Raw genomic sequence first — 27,416 nt, forward strand, 5'->3', positions numbered from 1 at the left:
TTCTTTGATAAGTTCGGCTCTCGAACCGAGTGTTATTGTATTGCTGCCCGGCAAGGTTGTTGCGTTTGGAGGTATTTCATCTCGATCCTCTTTTTATGTATTGAGTTAAGACGAAGATCATAAAGTCAGTAAAGAATTGTTTTACTCTTCTTTTATTCATAGGTTGTAAATATGTCTAGAATCTACACCATTGTCAGCTACAATGACGATGAACGATAATGTCTACCCTGCTGACTGACCTGCCTGAGTGAAGTGAACAGTTAGTTGAGTTAGTTTAGTAACACACAGTGACTACAGACAACAAACTTTACCTGAACTTGAGTTGGTGAACTGAAATATTGACGTGCACTGACAGTTACAAAACTAATGACACACTGAAAATTAAACAACAGTGACTTCAGACTCCTAATACTTAATATAACTATTAACTGTGCACCCTTTATTAAAAAATGATTCTGAAGTCTGAACCACCGTTAATTTTTTCAAATTCGAAAGTTGAGTGGATTGGAAGTTCTAGGGCCTGACTAGCTGGGTACCCCGTTCGATGAACGGACTCAAAAGAATCGATCGTCATGTCATTTTCGTTCCAGTGCGCACTGCTGCATGTGAAGGGAAGCCTCACTTGATTACTATGGCGTCTTAGAAGACGGACTTTCACAAGACTACATCTAAACGAGACTAATGAAACACTGAAAATTAAACGACAGTGACTTCAGAATCCTTCATGTAACTGTGCACCCTTTAAATGATTTTGATGAACCACCGTTAATTTTTTCAAATTCGAAAGTTAAGTGGTTCGGAAGTTTTAGGAAACCAAAAAAGTGACAAACTTTCATAAATATGATATATAGATACTGATACTGAATACTTAATTCTATTACTGTCGTGATATATGGGTTGCTCTCCACTCATCACTGCCACTCTCTATTCTTTCTTGGTGGTGATGAATTTTTAATGAATGTAACTAGATCTATGTGCTGAATATATTTGGGAGAATTTCTTAGAGACTTGTGATAGCATTTCATAATATGAGATTAAGATTCATAAAATTATTCTATATCTGCAAGCAAACCCGATTTAAACACCTACATACCTTTCTACCTAATACCAACTATCAAGGCTTGTGTGTGTATACATGTATGTATGGTTTGACATTTTACAGAAAACTCCAGAAAATACCGAAAACCCTCGAAAATACTGAAAACAAATCACCTGTGCATGCATATCCTACTAACTTGTCACTTGTGAATTCAGGTTCAGGGCTCAGTTGCGAGGCAATAGTATAACTGGCTAGAAGTCAAGAGGTCCTTGTTGGGCTGGCTGCTTTTCTCAATCAGTTCTCATTGTTGCAATGTCTTATCTCTGTGCAATTTGTAACAGAAACTGTGGAAGCAATTCGCGCAGCATGGTGAAATCGGAGAAACGGGCATTTTTCCTTCAGTGTGGCAATTTTTGTTGAATTTTTGGTTTTTGGCTCAACATCTTTTATGTCCATATATATATATAAATACATTTCCATGTGAATTTTACGGAAAAACGCTGATTAATGGCACAAAATTTGTAAATTTTCAGTTTTGAAAGACTCTCTTTTGTTTTTGTTACCAAACTTTGGCATCCATTTTCTCGCTAAATTCTACCCAAAAAAATCCAGGTTACCCCTACCTCCTTCAATCGCAAATATATCGATTTCTATTCAAGATAGTAGATGGGCATTTTCCGGGAGGGGGGGGAGGGAGGGGGTTTTCTGTAAAACGTCATACCCTGTGTATGTAACATAATATTTGTGTATAAATTAACCCCTTTAACAGCAAACTTTTCCTCTAACCAGCAACTTTATTGAAATAAATTGACAAGAAAAATGTTGATGGTTCATTTTCAAAGACAGTGTGAACAATGAGACTGACCCATAATTTCATTGTGCATGCATCCCTCCTCTCTCTAGTAGTTATCCTCTCACAACACCTGCTGGAGCAAAAAGAAATAATATACTATGCTGAGTTATAGTAGCTCAGTTCCCACCTTGTCACCAAGAGCCACTTTCCTTCAAAGTCTCTTTCAGAGTAGGAAAAGTCCTGGCCATTGTGTGTAAATTACTGCACAGCTATCAAGCATTAGCTCACTGATACAGCGTATGTTCTCACTTTCTGACAAAATAACATCATTACATCATGTGATGAGGACTCACGCGTTTGTGAGGGGTGTTGGTGGCTACAGATTATTCCCCCTTGGGTTCCGTCCTTGGAAGATTCAGTTAACAGCAATGTCTGCCTAAAAGCATGCTAGCAACAATTAAAGGCTTTCTTCCCAAGGGGTCTGCTGTTAAGTAGACAGCACTGTAAGTGTAACTTGTTTTTCACCGTAACTCATTTCATGGAATTTAAAACTTTCCCTTCTAAAAATTTAACACTTTAACATAGATATCTAGATCAAGTGAGGAATTGAATGTCTGTAAATAAGAGGTTAAAATATTATCGCTGATTAGAGATTAAAGTCTGTAAACAGAAAAAAAACACACTAAGTAAATACATTAATAATAAACATTCTACAAAATAGAAATAGGGGTCTAATCAGTGTCAGAAGAATGAGTTTTTTTGGGGGGATGCAAGCCCAGTTTTTCCAAATCCCTCATACACTTTGAGCAGTACTCCTGTGAAATGATAACTCTGAATAATGCTATTTTCTTTTTCAACCAAAAACAGCATCTCATCTACGTTGGTTGGTGGAGTGCACGAATCGTACCAACGTGATGGAGCACCTACACTTAGCAGGAGAAGAGGAAGATGACTATTCCGGCTTCAATGATTACAATGCAACTCTTGACACAGATGTATGTATTATTAATATTTTATTGTTATAAACATGCTTTGTGTTGCTCAAAATTTAAACTTTTGGAAACAAAAAGTGAAAAAGGTTGTGATGTTTCTTGGGTTGTAATGATAGTTATATTTTCTTTAAAAATTGAAGAAAAGTGTTAATGCAAAAATCGGTATTGATTTTTGTAGCAAAAGCATAAGAATAGTTTGCTAGAAATTGATTCACACTGGATCTGTTAGCATTGACTTATTGAAACAGTTGTTTCTGAGATGAAGATCTGAACACCTATGAGCTTGGCAGGAAAACAGTCATGCTTATCATGAAACAAACTGCCATGTAAAAATAAGTTCATGAGATCTCCTTAATAGTTCATGTGTATTATGATGTTTAACCCTTGAAGTTTGGTTCCCTGAACCCACCGGACTCCCTAAGCTGAGATTCCTTGATTTGGAGACTAGATTTGTACCACCGCTCACTGAAAATGCATTCGATGGACAGAAGAGTGGAGTCGTAGGGTTAAGAAAGAGATTGTGTAATTAACCGTGAGATCAGTTTTAGTCACAGTATATATTGAATACTTCTTTAAATTTTCAAGAGCCTTTTTTTTAAATGTCTCAGGAGAGCGGAATGAGTGAAGAACTCTTGAGTATTGATATCCTTTGATGTCTCTTCAGGATTTAGCTCATGATGAGAGTTTCCAGAAGGCTGTGCTGAGAACAAGTCATGGCCGTCGTCCTCCGGTATGTTTTCCTTGAACTCTCAGAATATCTTGAATATCTAACATTGTGCTCTCTGTTATGATCATTCTAATAGTCATGCAATTTGTTGGCCCCTTAACATGTGCTCTTATGTCAGGATCTCTGAGGAAACCTGTCTGAAGAATATTTTTTTGACCGACATTTTACGGCATTTGAAAGAGATTTGAAAAATATTATATAAATTCAGTTTGACGCTGATGATGGAGGCATAGTAGTCTACATGGTTGTTAACCAGTATTTTAAGTGTATATAAATGGGTGGTTGGTGGGTGTCCTAGTATGGTTTGCTCCTTCTTTCCTTTGAAACATCTTTCGTCCTTATCTCTCTTTCATTTTTTTGTATGTTACTCTCTAGTAACACCTCTTATCTTTAACACTTAAACACTTATATAAACTATTTATGTTGCAAGGCTTTAAAAGAAACTGAAAATTTTAAAGAGTAAGAGTGGATATAGATTTTAATGCAAGTAAAAGATGAACAAATGTATGTGAGATTACTATTTTAATCTGCAGACTCAGGCCAAGCTTAGCATGGGAGCTCCAGGAGCACAAGGCCGCCTAGCCACCGCAGCAAGGGGCCGTTTGGCCATGCCCTCCTCCATGGGTCGGCCAGGTAGTGGGATGGCCGTGCAAGATGGACAGGCTCGGCCCATGACAGCAGTAAGAGCCGCTGGCTTCACATCAGCTGGAAACAGAGGTATGCACAGATATTCCAAAACTTTTTTTTCCTTTGAGTAAGTTAATAATAATAATAATATATATTAGATTGCATTTATATAGCGTTCTATCCCGTACAAGTTGGATTTTATTTTGATTGAAACATATTTTTTTAGATTGGCTGTCTTAAATATTAGAGCTGTGAGTCAAGATTTTTAAACTGCAGTTGTAGTACTTATGTCACTGTAACCAGGCCTATGCCACTAGGCTAGTTGTTATAAAGAAGCAACATCCATGAACTGAATTTGACGAAATAGCTTGAAAACAGAAGCTAATTATTTATATGAATAGTTTAGGAAAGTAAATAACTTACCAACTTTGATCAACAGAGAAATAAGCTTGTCAGTATGGTGGGTTTTGGTACTTACTAGAATCATAATCATGGCACCAATCTCAGCCCCCCGGGGTAGTGCCACTGACTCTAGTATCTTAGGCCATTCCCAAAGGGGAGACATTTGTCGTTGAAGCACAGTAGAATTGTAAATGGGCTGCTTCGTGTCACGCTCATAACTGTGCCTGATCTACAACCGGGAACTGCTGCTTTTTCTTTCCTAATCCTTACTATTGTCATTTTTCCTCTACTTCTTTTACATGTTTGTCACTCTCTTGTGACCTGCTATTTCCGGGGTGCCTTGATAGTCGAAGCAGACCTTGTGCTGTTGAAGCTAGAGAGGTGAGCATAATAAGTCTGATTCCCTGTAAAGAATTCTCTGTTGATACCCACCCCTTGGCGCTCATATGACCGTATGCAGTTGCGAGCGTCGTAAAACCCTCTACTATTAAAAAAAAAACCAATCTCAAAGGTAGGGTCTACCATGATGCATTACTTGGGTTCTCAAGAGCTAATAATATATGAGTTAATGTATAAATCCTTCTGACTGCAGATTTTTTTAAAAGACGTGTGTTTTCAGAATGGCTGTGATATAACAGTAAATTCTTGTATTAAATTATAAATTTTCCGTTTTGCAGTTTCCGCTTCAAAGGAACTGGATAGTGTTTGAATGGGTCCATGTTTTTTTTTAATGCCGACTTAACGTTTTTCATTGATGGTTTTCACAGCTGGAGCTGGCTTTGATCCTCTCAACCAGGCAGGCAAAGGCCCAGCTCCTCCTCTAGAGGCAAAGGCAGAGGACAGGTGAGATGTTTTGTGGGGGTTTTTAAGCACACATATTTCTAAATTTGAAAAGCTTTTAGGCCCTATGGCTAGATTTTAAAAGAAGCAAGTTGGCAGAAAAAATGACAGAGTGGAATGAATATGCATTGCATCTTGGCATGTTTCTCAAAAATGTTTTGATGTTCATGCTCACTATTTCTCTGTATAGAGAGGTTGTTCCTCCTGCTGGTTTGCAATTCCATTTAGTAGGAAAATCCCAGCTGTCTCCCCAACATCAGCACCTAGCGACCTCAGTGCTTTCTTGTCCTATCTCCATTTTTAATAACAGTGAATAAGAAGAATTCCTACTTGCTCAATCCATATCTTTCGACACAGTGTAGGCAATGCCATTCAATCAATATGTCTTTTTCATATTTGCTCAAGGGGAAAAGATTTTAATTCTCCCCACCGTATGTGCCTAGGTTTAAAATAGCAATTTATTTCTTGTTCCTTCATCTTTGACCAGTGTTGTCCTTGGCAGGGTGAAACTGTCCTCGGCTTCATGAAAGTATAGTGATATGGATTGAGCAAGTAGGAATTCTTCTTATTATGTTCTCTTCGCGCTGGTGGTTGGAGGAGGCCGCGCTGCTTTTAGTTGTACATGTAACTTTAACTTGTTTATAGTCTCTCGGCTTTTTCAGTCTCAATAACAACCGAGTGTCTTCATGTGCTGATAGCCTCTGGATTAGGGTGTACCTAAAAGAGTGAGATATGTCGGACATAGTTTGCTGACAGTTACCATATGGCAGTATTTGAATAAGTTGCTTTTTCTCTCTCACTACATACTTTGTTCTTTGACTGTGTATGTGTTTCAGTTGCTGCACCCTAAATTACTGCAATTTTTTGCAAGTGATTGCTGTTATGTCAATATGTTTCTTGTGCTCACTCAAGCTCAATTATTTTTTTCAGCCCGGAAGAGAAAATCCGACATTTGGAGAAAAAAGTCAACGAGTTAATAGAAGAGAGCTGTCTTGCCAATAGCCGTGGGGAACTGCAACTTGTAAGTGCCTTGAAATCCTTCATGACCTAAGAATGCGATTAGTTTGGTTGGTATCATGTTGGGCTATGGTGTGGATCGCCTTGGTTCAAATCCCTAATGGGTTCTTCTTGTACTTGTGTTGTTGGGGGGGATTTTCAAGGTTGTCTGCCTGCTCACTTGGTTTGAACCTATCATTTTTTAAAATAATTGTTTTAGTAAATGTGTTACGGCGCTCGCAACTGCATAAGGTGATATGAACACACTAGACACATTTTCAGTAGGTAGAAAATTTTGAATTTTGCGCGGGTGGTGGGTGAAGCCTACTCTTATCAATTTTGGCCCACCAAGGGATTTTTAATGTTCGCAACTAGCATGCAGGATCTCCTAGATCATATATTTCACCCTTGTCCGAGAAGGCTAGGTGTAGATCTTTCGTACCATAAGACGAGGAATGTGGCTGAAAGACATCAGTAAGAAGGAGCTAAGGAGTAGCAGTAAAAAGGCTGCAGAAAGAGTCAGGAGCCCAGAGGTTGGGGCAAAGGAGGTGGGGGGGGGGGGGCAAAAAGTGGAGACGAAAGTAGACGATAGAACACTGCTAGAGCAGGAAAGGAGGTGGTGACAGGAGACAATTTTAGAGGAAAAATATTTTCGTCGCTACCTGGATTCCAATCCAGGACCTATTGATTGAGAGGCAAACACCTTAACCTCTAGGCCTCGAAAGCCTATCAAAGGTAGAACTTAATATCAGGGGTCTTTATTATAAGGGCCATTGGGTCCGTAAATTACCAAATGCTCATGACCTGCTGGAGCTAATATGAATGGAACCATTACCAAAAAGATAGCCGTATTGTGTAAGGGTGAAGTAAAATGCATGCTGTTTTAAGATTTACCAGTCTCTACAGTATCAGGTTGTTTTTTTTTATCCATGTTTTGATTCTTTCAATAGGTCATGAAATGTGAAGTAGTGCACTGGAAAGTCTTTCTTTTGTAATCTTTCTCCCACACAAACAAAGCTGTGAAACCAACTAGTTCTGAACATGATTCCCACTGTATTTTATCACATTTTTGTCGAAGCAAGAGTGGGCTATGACTGCATTGTATTATGCTTTAACTCTTATCCTGCGTCTGTGCCCAGATGCGTATGTTATCAGCAACCGATTATGTCGGACGTGCCGGGCAGGCCGCCGGGGTCACTCAGTGTGTACTGTTGGTGTACAGCGCGCGCGCCGGGAAACGTGTGTTTTCGCCATGAATACCGCGGGAGTGTGTTAACCGATTATGAAAATAATGCTCTATCTTTCATAGCTTTCTATTTATAAAGTGTTACAAACACATGATAACCCCCTCTCACAAGCTGATAAGACATTACGAGTAGTTACGCCCATTCGAATAACCTATCTCGACGCTCTTGTTGTTATGAATGACCTGAGGTTCGAAAGGGGATAATTTAGGTCAATTTACGAATGTTTTACACTCAAATTGTTCTTTGTACCTGCACAATGGTATTCAAAACTATCAAACAAACTATTTTTTTATCAGGTAGTATCATTTCATACAAAAGCAAGGTCATTCGAAATATTTTGTATAGAAAAATGGAAGTCTTGTTTCATGACTATCCTTTCGAGCTCCTCATGTCTAAGTGGGTCAATTTTTTCTATAATTTCATTGGACGAACATCTAGAGCTAGCAACTTTGCATGTTTTGAATGAGAGGTATGCCTTGATTACGAACCGATGCAGGCGGTTCTAGAAGAAGGCCACAAATGCACACAAACTCAAGCAGACTGACGCACACACACTTGACCAGCGTGAATGGGGATCCGACTCGGGACCCGAATGACACGTAAGAGGATGCGCGTGCGCTGAGCCAGGGGCTACACTGATTCGGGACCAGAGCGCAGGCGAGGTGCCGAAATAGGCTTATCGGGCTACATATACCCGGCTCCCGCAGGATGAGGGTTAATTGCCTCATTTTCATTCAAATAGACTGACGTATGTAGCTTTTTGCCATACTTGTAAAAGATTTTCCTATATAGATGTGTATATAGGGAAGTTAATTTCTCGAGTATGCCTGTCCTGTAGGCTTATAGTATCCCAACAGCCGGTACGGTCCCCTGAATAGTTTAAATTGTGTCAATGGGGGAGTTCAACATCTACACTCTTTGCTTTGGTACAATGGTAGGGAGGACATCTACAAGTCGTGGGGTCTCTCTAATTTCTTCACACAACAATAAATCTAAGAAGTAAAAGCATAATATGATGTACCTTCTCTTCGTTAAAATAGTTCTGATGCGTTTTCTGCAACCGTTTTTCTCCTTCATAAATGATTTATTGTACTGCTCCCCCAACAGACTTATAGTAGAGATGGGTTGATTTTTATTTGTTACCAGTAGATACACAACAGAGAGGGAGGGGCTAAGTAGGTGGTTGGCGAGTGCTCTGGTGTGGTTTGCTCCTTCTTTCCTACGAAGCATCAATCGTCCTGTTCTTTTCTTCTTTTTTTGTGTTTGTTACTCTCTTGTAACACCTCTAATCTTCAGCACTTATATGACCTTATTGTGTTACAAGTGCTGTAAAACTTACTGAAACTACAGAGGGGCTAAAATTAATTTTGTTTTTGTTTTTTTGTTGACAAAGGCTCTGGACAAGGCTAAGGAGGCAGGCAGGAAAGAAAGGGTCCTGGTGAGGCAAAGAGAACAACTGTCTATGGGAGATCAGATCAACCTTGATCTCACTTACTCGGTAAGTAGGTGGTTGCCAGGTGCTCTGGCATTGTTTACTCCATTTTGTCCTGTCAAACATCTATTATCTTTTCTCTCCTCTTTATTTTTTTTGTATTTTGTTTTCTAGTAACACATCAGATATTTGGCACTTTTATAACCTATTTCTGTGTAAAAGTGTTGTAAAACGCTTTGATAATTCAGAATGTCTTCCAACAACTCAAAATAACATGAAATTACTTCAGTTGATATGATGTGATAATATAGTGTGAATTATCCTTGGCAAAAGGAATAGCACTCGAAGGTCCCAATGGAAGCCATAAGAAGGTTGAACCAATTAACCATATGCTTATGCAGACAAGCACACCACTTTAGGAATGGGAAAGGCAATGTTATCTGCAGCAAGTCGTAGCACTCATGATCTACAAGTTATTATTTCCTTTACTTTACTGTCATTACTGACTCATTACTATGGAAAGCAGCAGTCACAATGAGTAGCAAATCATATGAGGCTTCATGAATAAGAAATTCTGAAACCAAGAGAGAAGCCCGTAAGCTGCACACCTCCACAAGTGGAAGTGGAGCTTTTCAACTGTTCAAAATGTGGCAAATTTTTCTCTGCCATAATTGGTCTCATCGGCCACAGCAGAAGCCACAAGTCATTTTAACCGTTAATTCTTCTAATTCTTTCATTTTGAGGGAGAAATATTCTCTTCTACGGATGTATTGGTCATCGTCAGACATTGACAGATAAACTGTTATTATTATTATTATTATTATTATTATTATTATTATTATTATTATTATTATTACTATTATTATTGTTATTATTATTATTACCTTAACCTCTCTTCCTCTTTGGATATTAAAGGTCATCATCTGTGAATGATGGACAAACTATTATTATTATTGATATTATTATTACAATACATGCATGATTCTAGTTCTAATTCCCTCAGGGACACTCCTGAAAATTGGTTGTTTTGGGAGTTTTCAAGCTGGTGAAAGTAAATTTTTACCTTCTGCTCTTGAAATAAGTATAAGGTTCCTTCGTGCACAATGTCACCTCGACCCAAGTGTCACCCCATGTAGAATGGAGACACTAGACCAATTAAGTTCCGGAAAGAGAGCTTAGATTTACTTTTTCCCTCAAATCTCTCCAGCCACTTAGTTGGTCCTCTCTGAGATGAATGTTAGATGTGAAAGTCCTGCTCCATAATTTTGCTCACATCTTGCAGTGTTCAATGGATGTTAGGTCCATTTCATACTTTACCGTATCATCTCAAAGGAGATTCGAGTTAAAAAATCATTGCACCTATTCCCAAATGATGGGGGGGGGGGGGGGGGGGTGATATGTGATATTTATTTGTAGCTATGATGATGAGGGGGGGGGGGGTCTCTTATGCAGCTATCATCGCACCTATTCACATAGGATGTTTAACTTGACTCGTCAGAACATAATGGACGTTGCGTCTGTTCCCAGGTATTATTTAACTTGGCCAACCAGTACGTTGCCAATGAGATGTACCATGAGGCCATCAACACCTACCAAGTGATTGTCAAGAACAGGATGTTCAGTAATGCAGGTCAGTCTCTGACCTGTTACTGCTCGGCCCTTGTGATAGTTTGGGGGTTTTGCTAAATTCAGAGTCTCTTCTGTGTGCTTTGTCAGACGCATTTTATGTGGGGGTTTGATGGATGCTCTGGTGTAGTTTGCTCATTCTTTCCTATCAAATATCTATCATCCTTATCTCTCTTCCTTTTTTTTTTTTTGTATTTTACTCTTTAGTAACATCTCTAATCTTCTGCACTTATTTGACGAAATTGTGTTGCAAGTGTTGTAAAACTTGTACTTAAACTTTTTTTAAAACACCTGTTGTCCAGAACCTGTAAGCCTGAGTTGTAGTCCTTTTATTTTGTTGGTGATGAATTTTGGGAGTGACTGTATGCTTTGAATTTGAATGAGATGGTTTACAGTCATGTTGTTTGTATATTACATAGCAATTTATATAACTTGGATATCAGGTCTGATTTATGAAAAGTTCATTCAGATTATATCAAAATTTACGTCAAGTCCTGATTTCTTGATAGTAATTTTTTTTAGAGTGGAAGGATTTAATAATAGCTCTCAGTGTGTCTTGTTTTTGGTGAATGATTTTTGGTAGGCAATTACTTAGTTCAAACACCTTAGATAAGATCAATGCCTTTCTATTCATTGTTATGTGTTCACTTGCTGGTGGTTGGTGGATGTGAAGAAGTCTGCTCCCCCTGATTCCTTTTCAATGTCTCTGCTGTGGAATGTTTCTTCTTGATGAAATGTAGCTGTTATCGAGTCAGCTGGCAGTGAACTTACGCCAAGTCGACATCTTTGCATGTACATATTATTCATGTGACATATATTTTTATTAATAAATTCCTTTGCATTTTGTGACTGGGCTGGGAATTTTTTCTTTGTTGACAGGTCGACTGAAGGTTAATATGGGAAATATCTACTTCAAGCAGAGGAATTTTGAGAAGGCCATTAAATTCTATCGCATGGCTCTGGACCAGGTGCCGAACACCCACAAGGAAATGAGGTCAGTTACTTTGAATGCTGTTGAAGACTAGTTTGTGTGTCTGTTGTTGTTGTTGTTAGCGATCCAGTACCGGTAGCATCTGAGTGTTAACTCTTCTGCATGATGCCATTCGGTAATAGCTGCATGTCTGTTCTAATTGTTGTCTTGAGGAGTAGAGGCTATTAGATATGTGGGTTAGCTTGAAAAGAAAACATCCCCTTGAATCAGTTAGTTTTCTACAGAAGAACAGATGATGTTCCGCTGTCTCTGAGGAGTAGTCACATAGTGGGCAGGCAGCAGACTGCTTTACTCCAATTCGGTTGAGATGTTGGTTGAGGGGTACCTGTTGTGTTCTAAGTTGGAAGATTATGGATTGATCTCCCCTTTTCAACTCATTGATTGGATCTTTGACCAGTGGTTTATTCATGTGGCCATACATCATCCTTCCTGTCATACCTGTGGCCCAATCATTCGTCCAGTCTTCCTTGAGGTTTGACTTGATCATTTGGCAGCAGGTGGTGTAATCAGTAGGAATTTCAGGCTTTGTGTGTCTGAGCTCACCAAATTAATAAAAGAAAAGAAGGTCATGAGGCATAACAAGAGACAGATGAAAGCTACATGCAGCCATGCTGTTTGAGGGGCATAGGGGAAAACATTATCAGCTTTAATAGAACTTTTCTATTTGAGGGGGGGGGGAGTGAGATGCTAAACCAGTTGTAGTTGAGCATGGGTCTCGAAAATTCCAGTGGTTGACATGTCGTCGCTTCAGAACTACTTTGTCCAAAGTGTACTTAAATAAAAATGGCACTTTGAACAAGATAGTTCTGACGCAACGATATGTTCAACACATTCATGATTCAAGTAAAGAAAATCAAAGGAAGTAACAGTGACAGCTGGATGTTCTCAAGAGAAGTTACTAACAGAAGATGGTTGGCTAAAAAATGTATGATAAATTAGCTTCACCGAATGTATAGTTGATCTCAGATTAGACCTGTGATCGTCTTTTTCATTTTCTTTTTTTTTCCCAAAGGACAAAGATCATGCAGAACATTGGCATCACTTTTGTGAAGATTGGCCAATATAACGACGCTATCACCTCCTTCGAGCACATCATGTCGGAGTCTCCCAACTTTAAGACTGGCTTCAACCTTATCCTCTGCTACTTTGCCCTGGGTGACCGAGAGAAGATGAGAGATGGCTTTGCCAAGCTACTGACTGTTGACTTGAAGATAGATGACGAGGACAAGTACCTGGCTCATGGAGTGAGTGGAAATCTTCACCTATCCCCATTACTGCATTCTGTTGCAACTTTGTTAGTTATGAAGGCTATAAAAAACATAGTTGGCATCTGAAAGTTCATGGAAAGTAGCATGAGAGTTTGCAGAAATGGGAAGTTCTCTCTAGTAGAGATAGACCTTAAATCCAGATGGTTTGGAGGCATTAACCCAATGCACCCGAGACCCCGATGTACCAGGTCCATGCCCCTAGACCCGAATATTTCGGGGTTTGAAGTAACATGTTCAGACCTCGCTGCTACTCAGAAGTAGACAGGCAAATAGATTGACACACCAAGCTGCAGTATTGGAGATAAGAGGGTGGGAACAATCTTATTACTTTATTTGTGTTTTTGCATGGGTACTAACACAATGCTAATAGCATGCCTATTCTTCTTGAATTTTGCTTGGGAGCGGGAGCCGAGGGGGGAGGATTTTTTAGGCCTGGAAGCCAAGGGTTCTTTGGGTTAAATAGGACAACAACATCCCATTGGATCTGTTAACAAAACAATAGCATCTCTTAATTAAATAAAATAGAACCTGCTCTTACTGCTACCTGTATAAGACAATCGTGTGTACAAATGACCACTTCCCATTTCTTCCCTTGCACTTGTTTTTACATTTTGATGACACTTTATAAGATGGCCACCTGTCTAGTGCGACCACTTTTCTCTTTGACAAGGAGTGACTGTTTTAGTTTCCACTCTACTGTGTTTATAGGGGCCTTGAACCTGTAAACGTGTGGTCTGGAGTACAATTTTCTTTTTAGTTTACAAGTCTCTGCAGCAGAGGTTTTATTTGTTAATTTTGTTTTGTCCTCAGGATGACAAGCAGTACAATCTGGTTCTGGAAGTGATCAAGAATGACTCTCTGAGGCAAATCGAGAGGGAGAGGTTAGTTACCAAGTTGATACGCTTATCAATGAGCTGTGATAGTAAAATGTAGTGACCCCCCCAAAAAAAAAATAAAAAAATTAATAAATAAAAGATTAATTTATTAATTATTTTTTTTAATTAATTAAATCAGTAAAAAAAACGATTTTTTTAAATTTATTTTTTAAGAAAAAGAAAAGAAAAGGATTAAAATCAATTTGGGTGTGGGAAGTTACAAAAGCTTATCAAAATTGTTGAACATAATTAAACATCTATCGTCCTTATCTCTCCTCCTTCTTTTTTACGTTTGTTGTTACTCTCTTGTAACACCTCTAATCTTCGGCACTTATATGACCTTATTGTGTTGCAAGTGCCGTAAAACTCTTTACTGAACTAACTAAAAAGACAACTTTTCAGATATTCTAGAATATTGTTCCTTGATCATTACTACAGAATGTATTTTTTATACTGAGTAGGAGCAAATGTTGTAATCACAGTATGTCTATTTTAAAAATTAAACAAAATGTTTTCATTAAAGTCTGTGGCTATGTCTATGTTATTGCAGGTAGTTTGCATAGAACCCTCTCTTTAGGCGGTGAATTGTCTTGTTAACGATTTCCAATACAACTCACCTACAAAGCTTACTTTGCACCAATAAAATTGCCAATTTGACAAATCTTCATTGTGTTTTTATCTCAGAGAATCATTACGTAGAGAGTGAACACTTTCTCATTCTTTGCATTCTGTTTGATATTAATATTATGTGTTTGGGTTTTTTGTTATAAGGTATAGTTAGGAAGGGTTTGTTGTTGTTGATTACACATTATACAATTATACTTTTACAGAAAATATGAGGCAGAGAGGTGCATTAAGTATGCAGCGAAGATAATCTCCCCTGCCATTGAAACATCCTTCTCAGATGGCTATGACTGGTAAGTCGTCAGTTATATTATAGTCAAATGTTTGCGGAAGTGGGCCCTCTCTGTATGTGTTTGTGTGTAGAGTAAAATGTTAAAGTGATAAAGAAAAAGCCAAGTTATTTTATTACATTTTCATTATTGTATTATGTCCTGCAACGTACCTCTTCAAGAGAAAGGAAAAGTTCAGTCTCAAAGAGGACTTATATGTGGCCATTGACTTTTGCTTTAAATTAGCTATAGCTATCCACTTCCCTCCTGTATATTTTTACTTAAGATCATTCATTATTCTTTTCAAACATATTCCAACTATGGGTACTTCTGGAATATTGTTCTGTTACAGTACAATGTAAACGTGAGAAATCGTAACGGAATGAAAGCTCTCCTTTCATGTATTTTCAATGTGTCTTTGCATGGTTGCCCAGGTGCATAGAGATGGTGAAGAACTCCCAGTACATCGACTTGGCCCATGATTTGGAAATCGACAAAGCCATTATGTTCCTCAAGCAGAAGAACTTTGCACAGGTACACTTCTGTTGCCTTTTTATAGAACCTTTAAAATACAGTAAATTGATTACTAAATCTACTTTTGCTTAACTCTTTCACTTCAGAGGCCTGTACAACCTTCAGATAGAAGGTCACGGGAAACAGCTAACATTTTATAGAAGTAAACTATAGCCAGTACAGAAACAAAGCATGCCTCATTTATATTATAATGTTGGAAATAGGAAGCCTAATGTTACATCCCAGTTTATAAAATAACCAATTCAGTGTTTGAGAGTTAGGTTCATTGAAAGTGTCTAGGTACTAGATTCTTATACTGTGAAAGTGTTAAAACTTTGGTCTCACCAAGATTATAGAATGCCCATACGTATTGTATCAACATATAAAGTAAACAAATGAGTGTAGTTACTTTATCTCATAATGCAGCTCTTTAGTTAAGTATCTTCGGACAGGCTCCTGTGGTGTAATAGCCTCATGCGCAAAAGGCTAGGGTTTGATTCCTGCATGAGAAAGTCAGTTTTATAAAATAGTCTAGTCTTTTTGCTGCCATGCCATTTCCCTCTCAGTTCACTTTGGCCCTGATAAGCCATTAAGTAACAGCCCGCAGCCAGCTTGATTGAAATTGTTTCAATTTGAATTTTCCTATTTTTATGATTATTTGCAGTATCATATGTTTCTCAACTCAGTGCATTCAGATGCTCATCATTTTTTAAAGTATATATGGAGTTATTGGCATAATCTTACAGCCTATTCTCCTGGTATTGAGGTAAAATTAATGAGAAAATGGCCATCAAAATTTGGTGACTTCCAAAGCTCTAGTGTCCTTGGAAACCACAGATTTATCTTTTTTCTGCCTTTGATCAATGTTTTTCAGTAAAATCCACTCAGACGTGTGTTTTAAAATGGGCATATAAGGTGTTAGGCCCAAAACAAAATAGTCCCAAAAAATTGCGCTACTAGCGGAAGAACATCGTTTTCTTCGATTTCATTATTTTGACGAGCGCCTGATTTCACCATGATGCCTCACATATTAGAATTGTTCAGACTTTTAGTATTGATGCTTGAACTGTTGATAGTTCTTTATTTTCTTTGTATTGGGCTGAAACATTATTTTTCCCCGTTTGTTTTCAGGCTATTGAGACTCTCAAGTCATTTGAAAAGAAAGACTCCAAGGTTGCCAGCACAGCAGCCACTAATCTGTCCTTCCTTTATTTCCTGGTGAGAATCTAGTAAAGCATATCTTCTTTCAAATTCACTTTGTAATCTATACCAATGGTGTTTGTTTTTTTGTTTGTTTGTTGTTGTTTTGGGGGGGGGTTGTAAGTGTTTTACAGCTCTTGCAACTTCACACGGTCAAATGAGCGCGCAGAACACACCAAACATTTTCAGTTCGTAGGAATTTAAAAATTATTCTTGGGTGGTGGCCGAAGCCTACTCTTATCGATTTTAGACCACCAAGGGATCTTTAACGTGCGCAACTTGCACCCGTGACCTCCGAGATTTTTCGCCCTTGTCCAAGAGGGCTAGGTGTAGATCTTTCCTACCAGAAGATCTGGGGCATGGCTGAAAGACAGCAGTAAGAAAGAGCTAAGGGGTAGCAGTAGAAAGAGTCAGGAGCCCGGAGGAGGGGGCAAAGGAGGTGAGGCGGTGGGGGTAGAAAGTGGAGACGAAAGCAAACGACAGAACATTGCTCGAGAGCAGGAAAAGAGGTGAAAGAAGACAATTTTAGAGAACAAAATTGTTCTGTTGATACCCAGATTCGAACCCGGGACCTTTGAATAAGAGGCGAACACCTTAGCCTCTAGGCCTAGAGAGCCCCCGTAAGTATGGTTCCATTTTATGATAAATACAGTTTTTTAGCCCTAGCTATAAAGTTTCTAATGTAAATTGGGTGATAAATTTGATATAAACTCCCTCCTGAATTAAACACCTTGTGGTATAGGGCTAGCTTTTTCCCTATTCCTGGATCCAGTTTAGCACTACGCTTCTGGCTGATATTATTTTAAGAGTAAGACCAGTTCGGTCACTTTTTCTAGATCGGTAAATAAATTTACTTCTGTCTGAATGGAAGATGCCTTTAACCTGCAGGAAACAGACTATGCCCAAGCTGATAAGTATGCGGAGGTGGCAATGACGGCCGACCGCTACAACCCTTCAGGTATGATCATTTAAGTAAAGATTCATTGTTTTTTGTTTTCTCCAGCTTGGCCACTGTGGTAGCTAATCTCAGGTTAATCACTCCTCAGTGCAAGTTGAGTGCTTACTTTCTATCTTGTATTAAAACCAATTTCCAAATTTTGGGAGTTTTCTCTCAGCTGTCACGGCTGATAAAAAGTCTTCCCTGTAAGCTCAAAATTATTACGATTAATGCTAGTGTTCCATGGAATTTCAGTTTCATTTTGTACAATTGCAGTTTCAGTGAACAGAATTCAGTTTTTTCTAAGTGAAATACATTAAATCCAGAGAAACAGAGTTAGCACAAGATAGCTGGAAGTTCATGAACTGATGTTGCGCATGTTTTTGTTTTTTTCCCTGTGATTATTGACTTAGGCGCCATTTCTATAGGTGTCATGTCTCTACAGATAAAGGAAATGAAGACATCAAAACAGAAGTATTGTCTATGGGAAAACAAACTGACAGCTTAATTTGATACATCCATACACAAAGTTTTGATGGAAATATTTCAAATGACAGCTCAGCTCCTTTGTTTAAGGGCAACGATTGCTGTATTTATTTGTTTTGTCGTGGCGTATATCGATAACAGTTCACTTTTCTGTAAAATTCTTGAAAACTTCTCCAGACTTTCACAAGAGACCAAAGGAGAGAAATTGCTTTGAAGATATCATTTTCTACCACGGATTGTTAAAAAAGAACTTAGAAAAATAAGAAAATACCTTCCAAATATGAGTGCTTGAGGTTTACTCCCTCAATGGCAAATGGATATGGCGAGCTTTGCACACTTCAGTCATATTCTCCTTTTTCTTTTTCAGCTTTGGTAAACAAAGGCAACGTTCTGTATGCGAAGAATGATTTTGAGAAGGCACGAGAGTTTTACAAGGAGGCATTGACCAACGATAGCTCCTGCGTAGAGGCTCTCTATAACTTAGGTAAGTACTGGAGCCGGAGTCTTTTTCTTTACCTTGTGGCTGATATATGTGTGTGACTTGATTTGTCAGTTTTGCCGGTATGTTTTTGCTGCTCATAATCTATACCATTTGTGAATGGAAGAAGTTCAAATACAACCCTTTTTATTCCTTTTCTTTTTTCTTTTTCTAAATTTAGTGCCAGTGGTACACTCCTGGTGATATTACAGACGACTGATTTTATTTTTTTCAGATAATGCCATTGTAATGGTTGAAAAAAAGGGTAAAGTAAATCATCATTGTCACGAGCAATCCACTTCAGTCCAGATTTTGAGAATTTTACACTCTCCCATAGCTCTACCAAAGGCTTACAATTGTCCTTCTTGTCATGATTCCTGATAGGAACAACATAGCAAAAGCTAGTACCCAAACAGACTTAAGTGCGGTGCTTGCAACACCAACAAAATGCACTGTTGAAAAAGGAAAAAGGAAATACAGTCAAACCTGTGTAAGACGGCCATCCATTGTGAAGGAGAAAAGTGGCCGTATAAGACAGGTGGCCGTCTTAGGCAGGACTGATCAAGATAAAGAAAACAAACCATTCCCTTCTGAGGCCCCAATCGAAAGTAGCCCATTATGTTGTCTTTGTTGGTGTTGTTGTTGGTTTGTATTTCGTTTGTAATTTTTATTTTGGCGCTGATTTTGCACAAGGGTGACAATAAAACGAAATGTATCAGACATGGAGGACCGAGTGCCATGTTAGAATAAACACATGGGTCGGAGAACGAGCGACTCTTCCGTAACAAGTTCATGTTGATGTCCTTTGTTACTTTGTTACAGACTGGGTAAACAGTGACCACTTATCTCACTTACGATTTAGGTATGAGTTCTGGGCGGGGCTTATGGGTTATGAGGGATCGCAGGCTTACCTCACCAGCAGCTGAAAATTGGTAGCTATTGGTCAACAGTGGGAGGGGCCTACACAACATGATCGGTTGGAGGGACTACCTAACAACGACAGGTGATTGAATTATGACGGCTCACCCACAACGCCAGGGCCAATGCACAATTTATGACAAAACGTAATGGAGTCACTAAGGTGACCGTCTTAGACAGGTATTATTGCTTTGTATGATAGGGGTTGTGTGTTAAATTATGGTGGCCGCGTTGGACAGGTACCCATTTTACACAGTTAAATTATATAGAAAAAACGCAAGGGGTGGAATGGAAAGTGGCCGTTTGTACAGGTGGCCGTCTTATAGAGGTGACCGTCAGGGCAGGTTCAACTGTATGCTTATCTTTGGATATGGATGTTACTCAATCAATTCGTCTGTCAGAAAATATGTGCCAGTTTTTCCTTTAAAAGTTTATTCAGTAACAGCAAGAATCACTTGAGTGGTCAAAATTTCCACTTGGGAAAACTGGCTCAGAATTTGACTAAAAAGATGAAGGCAAAGTGTAGATGTGAAGTCTCCGTCAGTCAAGCACTTCTATACCACAGCTCCGAAGTCCATGATGGGCAGCTTTCCCAGAAAAGATAACACACCTCACCATGCCCAGTTTGCCAACTCTAAAAAAAGCTTTCCCTTTCTTCAGACACACACATATGCTCAGTAACTTTTGAAAGGTTTTAGACTGGCTTGTTCTTGTCAAAATTTTTTACTGATGCTATAGCATGTTTCACTGCTGATCAGTCCTTGTTTTCGATAGATCTGAAAAATGGAAAATGTTTTGTGCAGTTTATCCTGTAAAATGGATAGGGTTGCGGCTTTGATACAAAAAACTTAAAATTTCCAAATGGTACTAATACCCTGCTGATCACTACTAAGATTAGATCAAGACCTTTCTACTTGATAGACCAGTTCCAGTGGAGACATTACTCTGTTACGCTGGACAGCTTTCAGTCTTGTTGAAGCCAGTGAAAAGAGGGCTCATCATGTTTATTAGTGTAAATAGGTTTCATGAGTACAATAATTATCTTAACTATCAATTGAAGCATAAAACATCTAAGATTAGAAATAAAGATTTGATCCTGGATCACCCCAAGCTTCTCAACAGAAATAAACAATTGCTGAGCTAACATATCCATCCCCCCACCCACCATCTGCTCCTACAGGTCTTTGCAACAAGCGTCTGGGTCGCCTGGAGGACTCCATAGACTGTTTCTACAAGCTTCACGCTATCCTCCGCAACAGCCCACAGGTCATGTATCAGATTGCTGATACGTATCCTTTCCATTACTTTGTGGAGTAAGCCATAAGCTAATATTCACAACCAGTTATGTACATTTTGTTTGATGGTTGACCAAAATGAAAATACAGGAGTTTCAAATCAACGAGTTCAAACTATGGCTTCTCTCGAAGAGTATTACTATTCATAAGTGGTAAGCAAAGGCTATTTTTATGTTCAGCAATATGAATATGGAAACTGGTGTTTCGAGACTGAGTGATGATTTCCTTGATTCCCTGAAAAGATATGAAAAGTTGGAGGATTCAGCCCAAGCCACTGAATGGTATGTTCTTTTCATTTGTTTTTTTTCCCCTTTATTGTTGTTGTTTTATTTTTGTTCTTTATGTGTGTCCCCATTTTTAGGTTTGAGTGTCAAATGTTGATCAAGAGAAATAATTCCTGAACATGAGCACAAAAATGGTAGCATTAAATATGTTATTGAGATACTTACTTACTTGTGGGGTGGGAGAAACATGTGATGGTATAAAAGTAGTTCTTTTTTACACTGTTGGACAAGAGAGCCTAATAATATGGGGAAAGTAGAGCTGTGTTCATTCAACTTCACTATTCAACACTAACAATTTTTCCGCTATTCACAAGTATTTGAAGCATTGCAGAATGCCATGTGATCTTTACCGACAATGGATTTTCATCTTTCTCTCAACCTGTCAAAGAATTACAACATATTATATATTTAACATCATTGAGATAAATACAGGAATACTTTGTACCTGATAATTAATTGACAGAGTGATAAGTGGAGCAAGCAAGAGTTATAAAACGTGCCTCTAAGAAGTATTCATCACTTTTCAATATTCACTATTCACACCATGAATAGCTCAAGGGCTCATAATGGTTGACAAAGTGCAGCTGATAGCTTTGCAGGAATTGTACAGTAGGCGGATGGTGATGTGACGTCCTTGTATTGCACTGCATGCGTGTCGTCGTATGATCAGGGAATGACGCTTGGAATAGTGATTACTAAATAGCAAATATTGCTGATGGACTTCTATATAAACAAAAAACATTGGCGCACGATATTCGAATAGCACAACTAGTTAATGCATGCTTCAAATCTTCTGTGAAATTAGGTTCTCTCAAAATATGGAATAGATAAGTGTATGCTTTATAAATTGTCGTGGCCATGGAGAATTCTTGTCCTAATAGAGGTTCTTTTGCTTTTTGCTAAAAAGTTTGTGAAGACCATGTGTCATTTTCCACTCATTTCATACTAAGTACTGTTGGTTCATCGTCAAAATGGTGAAACTTTTAAGATTAATGCACATTGTCTTCTGCACTCTTGGTTTACGAATTTATGCTGAGGTCAAAACTTGTTTGCTCTTTTGTCGGATGAAAATAGCGTTTTATGGGTAATAACGTCAGCATCGTTCTTCAAAACCCCAATAAGTGCTCTTATCAGAACCATGCTGTGGGCAATTGTGGTTTTTCAATTTTTTTAAACTGGATGGAAAATATGGAAACTATCTAATATGTCCCTTACTGTCTTTTTTAGAATTAGAGCTTTGATTGGAAATCCCTAGAAAATGATTTGGGTGATTGTGGAAGGACACTGATGATATGCCGACATAACCTCTCAGTTTGTTGTCTTGTTGGGACCAAGTGCTCTTTCTGTGAAATTATTCTGTGTTTAACTCACTGAGCACCACTCCTGCAGCGTTCGCGGTCTGGTAAAATTCGCATCGGGACCACGATCGCAGCGTACGCAAATTCAACTATAATTGACTATAAAGTAAACCCAGCAGTTTAAAAATGCTTGCAAATAGCCCCAGTGGTTTAATGTGCCCGGTCTACTCTGAATGAAAAAAAAAGCCCGTGGAGATTGATGTTCATGTGCTTCTTTCTACATCGAACGAATGAACAAATGTATATGCCAGAGATTGATGTTCACATGCTTACTTTTACCACGAACAAATGTGTTCACAATTTCAGGTTCATGCAGCTGATTGGTGTTGTGAGCTCAGACCCCAGCGTACTTTCACGTATGGGAGAGCTCTACGACAATGAAGGAGACAAGTCTCAAGCCTTCCAATATTATTTTGATGTGAGTTAGTCCCTTCGTTTTTTGCTGTTGTTTTAATTAAATAGTATGTTCATGTATGTGTGTACTACGATGTCTAGTGTTATAGATCATTCGAGAGAAATATTAGAAAGCCCTTCTTCTTTTATTTTGTTATCAAAGTCAAAATTATACAAGACCCATTGTTGAGGCGAAAGATGGTTGTCTTAGACGGATGAACGTCTTGGGCAGGACAGATGAAAGTAAATTAAAATCAAAAGGACGGGGGATAAAAACTAGCTAATGGACTGGAAACTGGTCACCGAAAATGATTTACAGTAACTTCAAAATCCAGCCTAATATATTTGTAAAGTTAAACGAACTAGTCATTTTTTCTGGATTTATTTTTTTAAAACATATTTGCCTAAGATGTTTTGTATATAGTAAAAGGGCATTCTTTGCTGTAAGTGTGTGACCTGTGTCCCACACACTCAGAGAATTTTTAACCCCTTGACTGCTAAAGGTATATGCTAAGGAAAATTCTACTGTGCACAAGACGTCACAGGTCACAATCTTTAATCAACGTTTGTTGGTTATTGTAAGAGGCTGATCAATTAAACTTTTGCCAATAGAAAGATAGATGATGGGATGAATTTATCCATTGACAAGATCTGCATAGAGCAAGCTAATAAAGATATAAACTGAATGTGCCGGTACGAAGACTGAACAAGCTCTCAGATACTACGCATTGGTTCTGTCTCACACAATGTATGTGAGAAAGACAACACACCTAAGTTTGGGCTACCAGTCAAACTATGATATAGCCTATCAATAGAAAGAGAAATGAAGAGATGGTTTTATCCACAGTGAAGATTCAGGTAAAACAAGACATAACGAATTAAACAAGTATAAAGTACTCAGACTTAACACGCGTTCCATGTTGACGCGTCAGCTCTAACATGTTTGTAAGAAGAACAACACACTTTGCTTTGTTTTTGGTTATAGAACTCACGCTTCCCATCCAATGGTCTCCATATATAATATATAGATATGACCTCATAGCTAAAACGATAAGATGCAGGACGAGATTCATTTACACAGCACTGGGCAGCAGATTATCAAGACATATATATATATATGAGATACGTTTACAATGCACTAAAGAGATTAGTTGGGGGACAAGGGAGGTTTTATAAGTCATGAAGAGTTGAGCAAATTGAACGTCCACATACCTAATTACACAAAGATGGGCATACCAAGCCACATGAATTCAACCAATTCCTACTAACAGATGCACTCCAGAAATAGAGGTGCTCTCCTCAATACCTGGAATCTGCTGTGTAAAGCAAATAGAACCCAATGTTTGGTACCTGCTGAGCTATCAACCATATGCTTGCTTTGCTAGTAACAATGAAATGAATTGTTCCCTTGAACCCTTGTAAGGCACACCCCCTCCCCTTTTTCCCAGATGAAAAGAATGGTCTTGTATATTTTCAGCTGTGCTGGCCATTAAAAATCTTGCATTCTTTTTTTTTTCTAATCCTTTCCAATTGGTAGAATGTAGAAAGAGGAAGGAAAAATAGAATGCCTAATGCTAAAAAAATGTGTTTTTCTTCTACAGTCGTATCGCCATTTCCCTTCAAACATTCCAGTGATTGAGTGGTTGGGAGCCTACTACATTGACTCTCAGTTCTGTGAAAAGGCCATTCACTACTTTGAGAGAGCCTCTATAGTCCAGTGAGTTTTGTGCATTTCTACTGTTTAGGTATCACCTTTTCCTTGTGTAAGGCTTTCTGTCTTTTTGCCCCACGCATATGCACACACTCACACACACATACACACATGCATATACAAGCACTCACACATGCATGCACACACACACACACACACACACACACACACACTCACACACACACTCACTTTGTTTTGGAGCAGTTTTAACATGCTGAAATTGTTTATGAGATGCCGATTAGGGACACAAAAATGTAGTAATACAAAAATATTTATATTGCTGCCTGTCTGTCTGTCTGTCTGTCTGTCTGTCTGTCTGTCTGTCTGTCTGTCTGTCTCTCTCTCTCTCTCTCTCTCTCTCTCTCTCTCTCTCTCTCTCTCTCTCTATCTATCTATCTCTCTCTCTCTCTCTCTCTCTCCCCCTCTCTCTCTCTCTCTCCCTCTCCACATCACTCGTACACACACACACACGCATATACATACACACAAACACTCACTCAGTCACACATACAAACACACACCACACATGCACATGCACAAACAAACAAGATTTTAGCAAATCTGATGAGTAGATAATACACGTGAGAAATACTGAGCTGGTAGGGTGACAGGAAGTGGTCTGTTTTCTTTTTTTTTCATTGGTAGGCTCGCATATAATATCTTCTGTGAAAACTACATATCAACCAGCTTCACAGCACAGTACTGCAGAGACCCCCTGTTTTTGAAATGTTCAACATTGTAGCTCATAGGGTCTTACATTTCAGCGAGGAAATATTTTTTCTGCTTATCATGTCTACAGACCAAACCAAGTCAAATGGCATCTGATGATCGCAAGCTGTTATCGCAGAAGTGGAAACTACCAGAGAGCCTTAGAGACATACAAGCAGATACACAGAAAATTCCCAGATAATGTTGAGTGTAAGTTGACTTTAGGAGCATTTTTTAATATTTTGTTCTGTCTACTTTTTATTTTACTGAATGGTAACTTTAATGGTTATAACTCAGAATTAACTGTTGCTTAGGCAGTCATGACATCTGGTTGACAAGCTGTTAAAATGTTCTAAGCCCAAAAAAAACAAAATTCCACCTCTCATTTAACACCTTTATAGAGTAATGCGTTCAGGGAGTCGCATTTTGTAGCAATGTCAGTTAAACCGCCCCGCCCCAAGAGAAAAAAACCGCTGCTGTTTCAGTTTGTGAGTGTACCCTTCTCCTGCTCTCTCTTTTTCAAAGGTCACAGAATATAGATATCTAATAAGTCTAAAAATCCTCTTCTCAGCTGTCATTCTTGGACTTAACTTTGGTTTTACTTTTTGTTATTGTGAGTTTAATTAGATTTAAAAACATTTGCGCTAGGAATCTTTATGTATTTACCATCTATCAAACAATAACAATTGCTCATATATATGCAAACCACACAGTGCAGGGACCTGCCCTGAACAGAAAAATGAAAGATATTATGATTCAAAGAGGTAAGTTCACTTGGTTTCAGCGGTAAAAATAAAATAAAAAAATGACCCCAAATTTTGGTAATTTTAATAGCTAGAGAGTCCTTGAAAACTGAAAAACTACATATTTTGAGCTTTCATCAACTTTTCCAATATAATTCACATGGAAATAAAAAATATATAAATTTTTATGTATCTCTTGAGTTTAAGAGCAAACATAATTTGAATTGACTTTTGAATGAGGTAAACAATTTGATCTCTTCTTCCCTTCCTGGCAGGCCTCAAGTTCCTGGTGCGACTGTGCACAGATCTGGGCTTGAATGATGCTCAAGAGTACGCGACAAAGCTCAAGAAGGCTGAGAAAAACAAAGAGCTGAGAGAACAGGTCAGGGTCGTGGCAGTTGTTTCCCTGTTCTCATGTTTGGTTGGTTTCTCTCTGGGTTTGACTGTGATGTAACGTAGTTCTTATTTTGATCATATATCCCCTCTGATGGAATGCTCACTTGACTTGTGGGTGGTTGGAGGGTGCTCTGGTGTGGTTTGCTACTTCTTTCCTGTCAAACATCTATCATCCTTATCTCTCCTCCTCTCTCCTCTTTCTTTTCTTTGTATGTTATTCTCTTGTAATACCTTTAATCTTCTGCCCTTATATGACCTGTTTGTGTTACAAATGCCTTAAAACTCGAACTTAAACTAAAATTAAAAGTCGCTGAGGGACATTCAGCATTGGAGCCTGTTAGTTTCATGAGTTTTGCAATTACTATAAGTTTTTGTGTTTTTAAATCTCTGTGACAATTAGTAAATTATTTTATCTTCAATACAATTTGGGTTTGTGTTGATTACTAGTACTTTGTTTTTGGTGGAGGGTCTCTATTAAAATGCATGTGTAGATTTTGTTCTGTTAATCAGTCAGTCAAACTAGAAATTTTTGTAATGTAGGGCTTGTATTGTGTCTTATAAGCACCTGATATGTCAAACTTCTTCGCTTTGGTTTGGATTTGTAACCACTGCAATCACAATAAAGTTGTTAAAGAATCAGAGCCTCAGAATTGATGTTCATCACTCTAAGGTTTGAGTGAAGTGAGTGGAAAGCCATATATATAAACTTATCAAGCAACTCACTTTCAAGAATGCCCAATTGGGGATTTGAACCATTATCACCTGCACAGCTATTCAGTGAGATGCCAGGGCAGGTATATGGTTGTTCGAGGCTGTGAAGTGATCTCCCCTGTACTACTATGCCGTGTCGCTATATAATAGTGCATAATAATCTCTTCCCAGTTTAACCCTATCTGTACACGCTGGGGTCATTTTGTACCCCCAGGGTAGTATTCTTCACATTTTAGAATACTTCTAGTACGACGATCTCTTTGAAACTTTCAGTATTTCTCAAAAAAATCATTTTGACAGACTGCTATGCCCTCGTTGTATGGATATGATTGTAAAACACGATGTACTGACAGGATTAATGTAACCCATTCTCATGCTGTGCAAATGCAAGACTAATGTTTGATCTTGGTGTCCCTCAGAGGGCGACAAGTGCAGGACGCAGAGGCAGCGGCCGACGGAGAGAGGGAAGTGCTGGCAGTGGTGAGTGCTGTGTCGTTTTCTCAATCAACTGAGAGCCTTGTTTGTATTTTTAAAAAC

At 38.5% G+C, this 27,416-nt stretch overlaps 1 protein-coding gene across 1 annotated transcript in view; it reads left to right on the top strand.

Annotated features, from left to right (window-relative positions):
* Positions 1 to 27,416, top strand: part of LOC101860280 (intraflagellar transport protein 88 homolog) — a 30,770-nt gene continuing 3,354 nt past the window's right edge. The window contains exons 1-23 of the mRNA XM_013087690.2: positions 1 to 71; positions 2,700 to 2,827; positions 3,489 to 3,554; positions 4,085 to 4,268; positions 5,348 to 5,423; positions 6,351 to 6,441; positions 9,057 to 9,161; positions 10,623 to 10,725; positions 11,601 to 11,715; positions 12,725 to 12,956; positions 13,791 to 13,861; positions 14,686 to 14,772; positions 15,183 to 15,282; positions 16,393 to 16,479; positions 17,350 to 17,419; positions 18,252 to 18,368; positions 20,461 to 20,569; positions 20,818 to 20,856; positions 22,524 to 22,635; positions 24,212 to 24,327; positions 25,121 to 25,239; positions 26,048 to 26,154; positions 27,299 to 27,359. Of these exons, the coding sequence (XP_012943144.1) occupies positions 2,747 to 2,827; positions 3,489 to 3,554; positions 4,085 to 4,268; positions 5,348 to 5,423; positions 6,351 to 6,441; positions 9,057 to 9,161; positions 10,623 to 10,725; positions 11,601 to 11,715; positions 12,725 to 12,956; positions 13,791 to 13,861; positions 14,686 to 14,772; positions 15,183 to 15,282; positions 16,393 to 16,479; positions 17,350 to 17,419; positions 18,252 to 18,368; positions 20,461 to 20,569; positions 20,818 to 20,856; positions 22,524 to 22,635; positions 24,212 to 24,327; positions 25,121 to 25,239; positions 26,048 to 26,154; positions 27,299 to 27,359 (2,248 nt within the window). The 5' untranslated portion in view covers positions 1 to 71; positions 2,700 to 2,746. The remainder of the gene's footprint in view (positions 72 to 2,699; positions 2,828 to 3,488; positions 3,555 to 4,084; positions 4,269 to 5,347; positions 5,424 to 6,350; positions 6,442 to 9,056; positions 9,162 to 10,622; positions 10,726 to 11,600; positions 11,716 to 12,724; positions 12,957 to 13,790; positions 13,862 to 14,685; positions 14,773 to 15,182; positions 15,283 to 16,392; positions 16,480 to 17,349; positions 17,420 to 18,251; positions 18,369 to 20,460; positions 20,570 to 20,817; positions 20,857 to 22,523; positions 22,636 to 24,211; positions 24,328 to 25,120; positions 25,240 to 26,047; positions 26,155 to 27,298; positions 27,360 to 27,416) is intronic.

This window comes from Aplysia californica, unplaced genomic scaffold (assembly GCF_000002075.1).
Source record: "Aplysia californica isolate F4 #8 unplaced genomic scaffold, AplCal3.0 scaffold00623, whole genome shotgun sequence".
NCBI lineage: Eukaryota > Metazoa > Mollusca > Gastropoda > Aplysiida > Aplysiidae > Aplysia > Aplysia californica.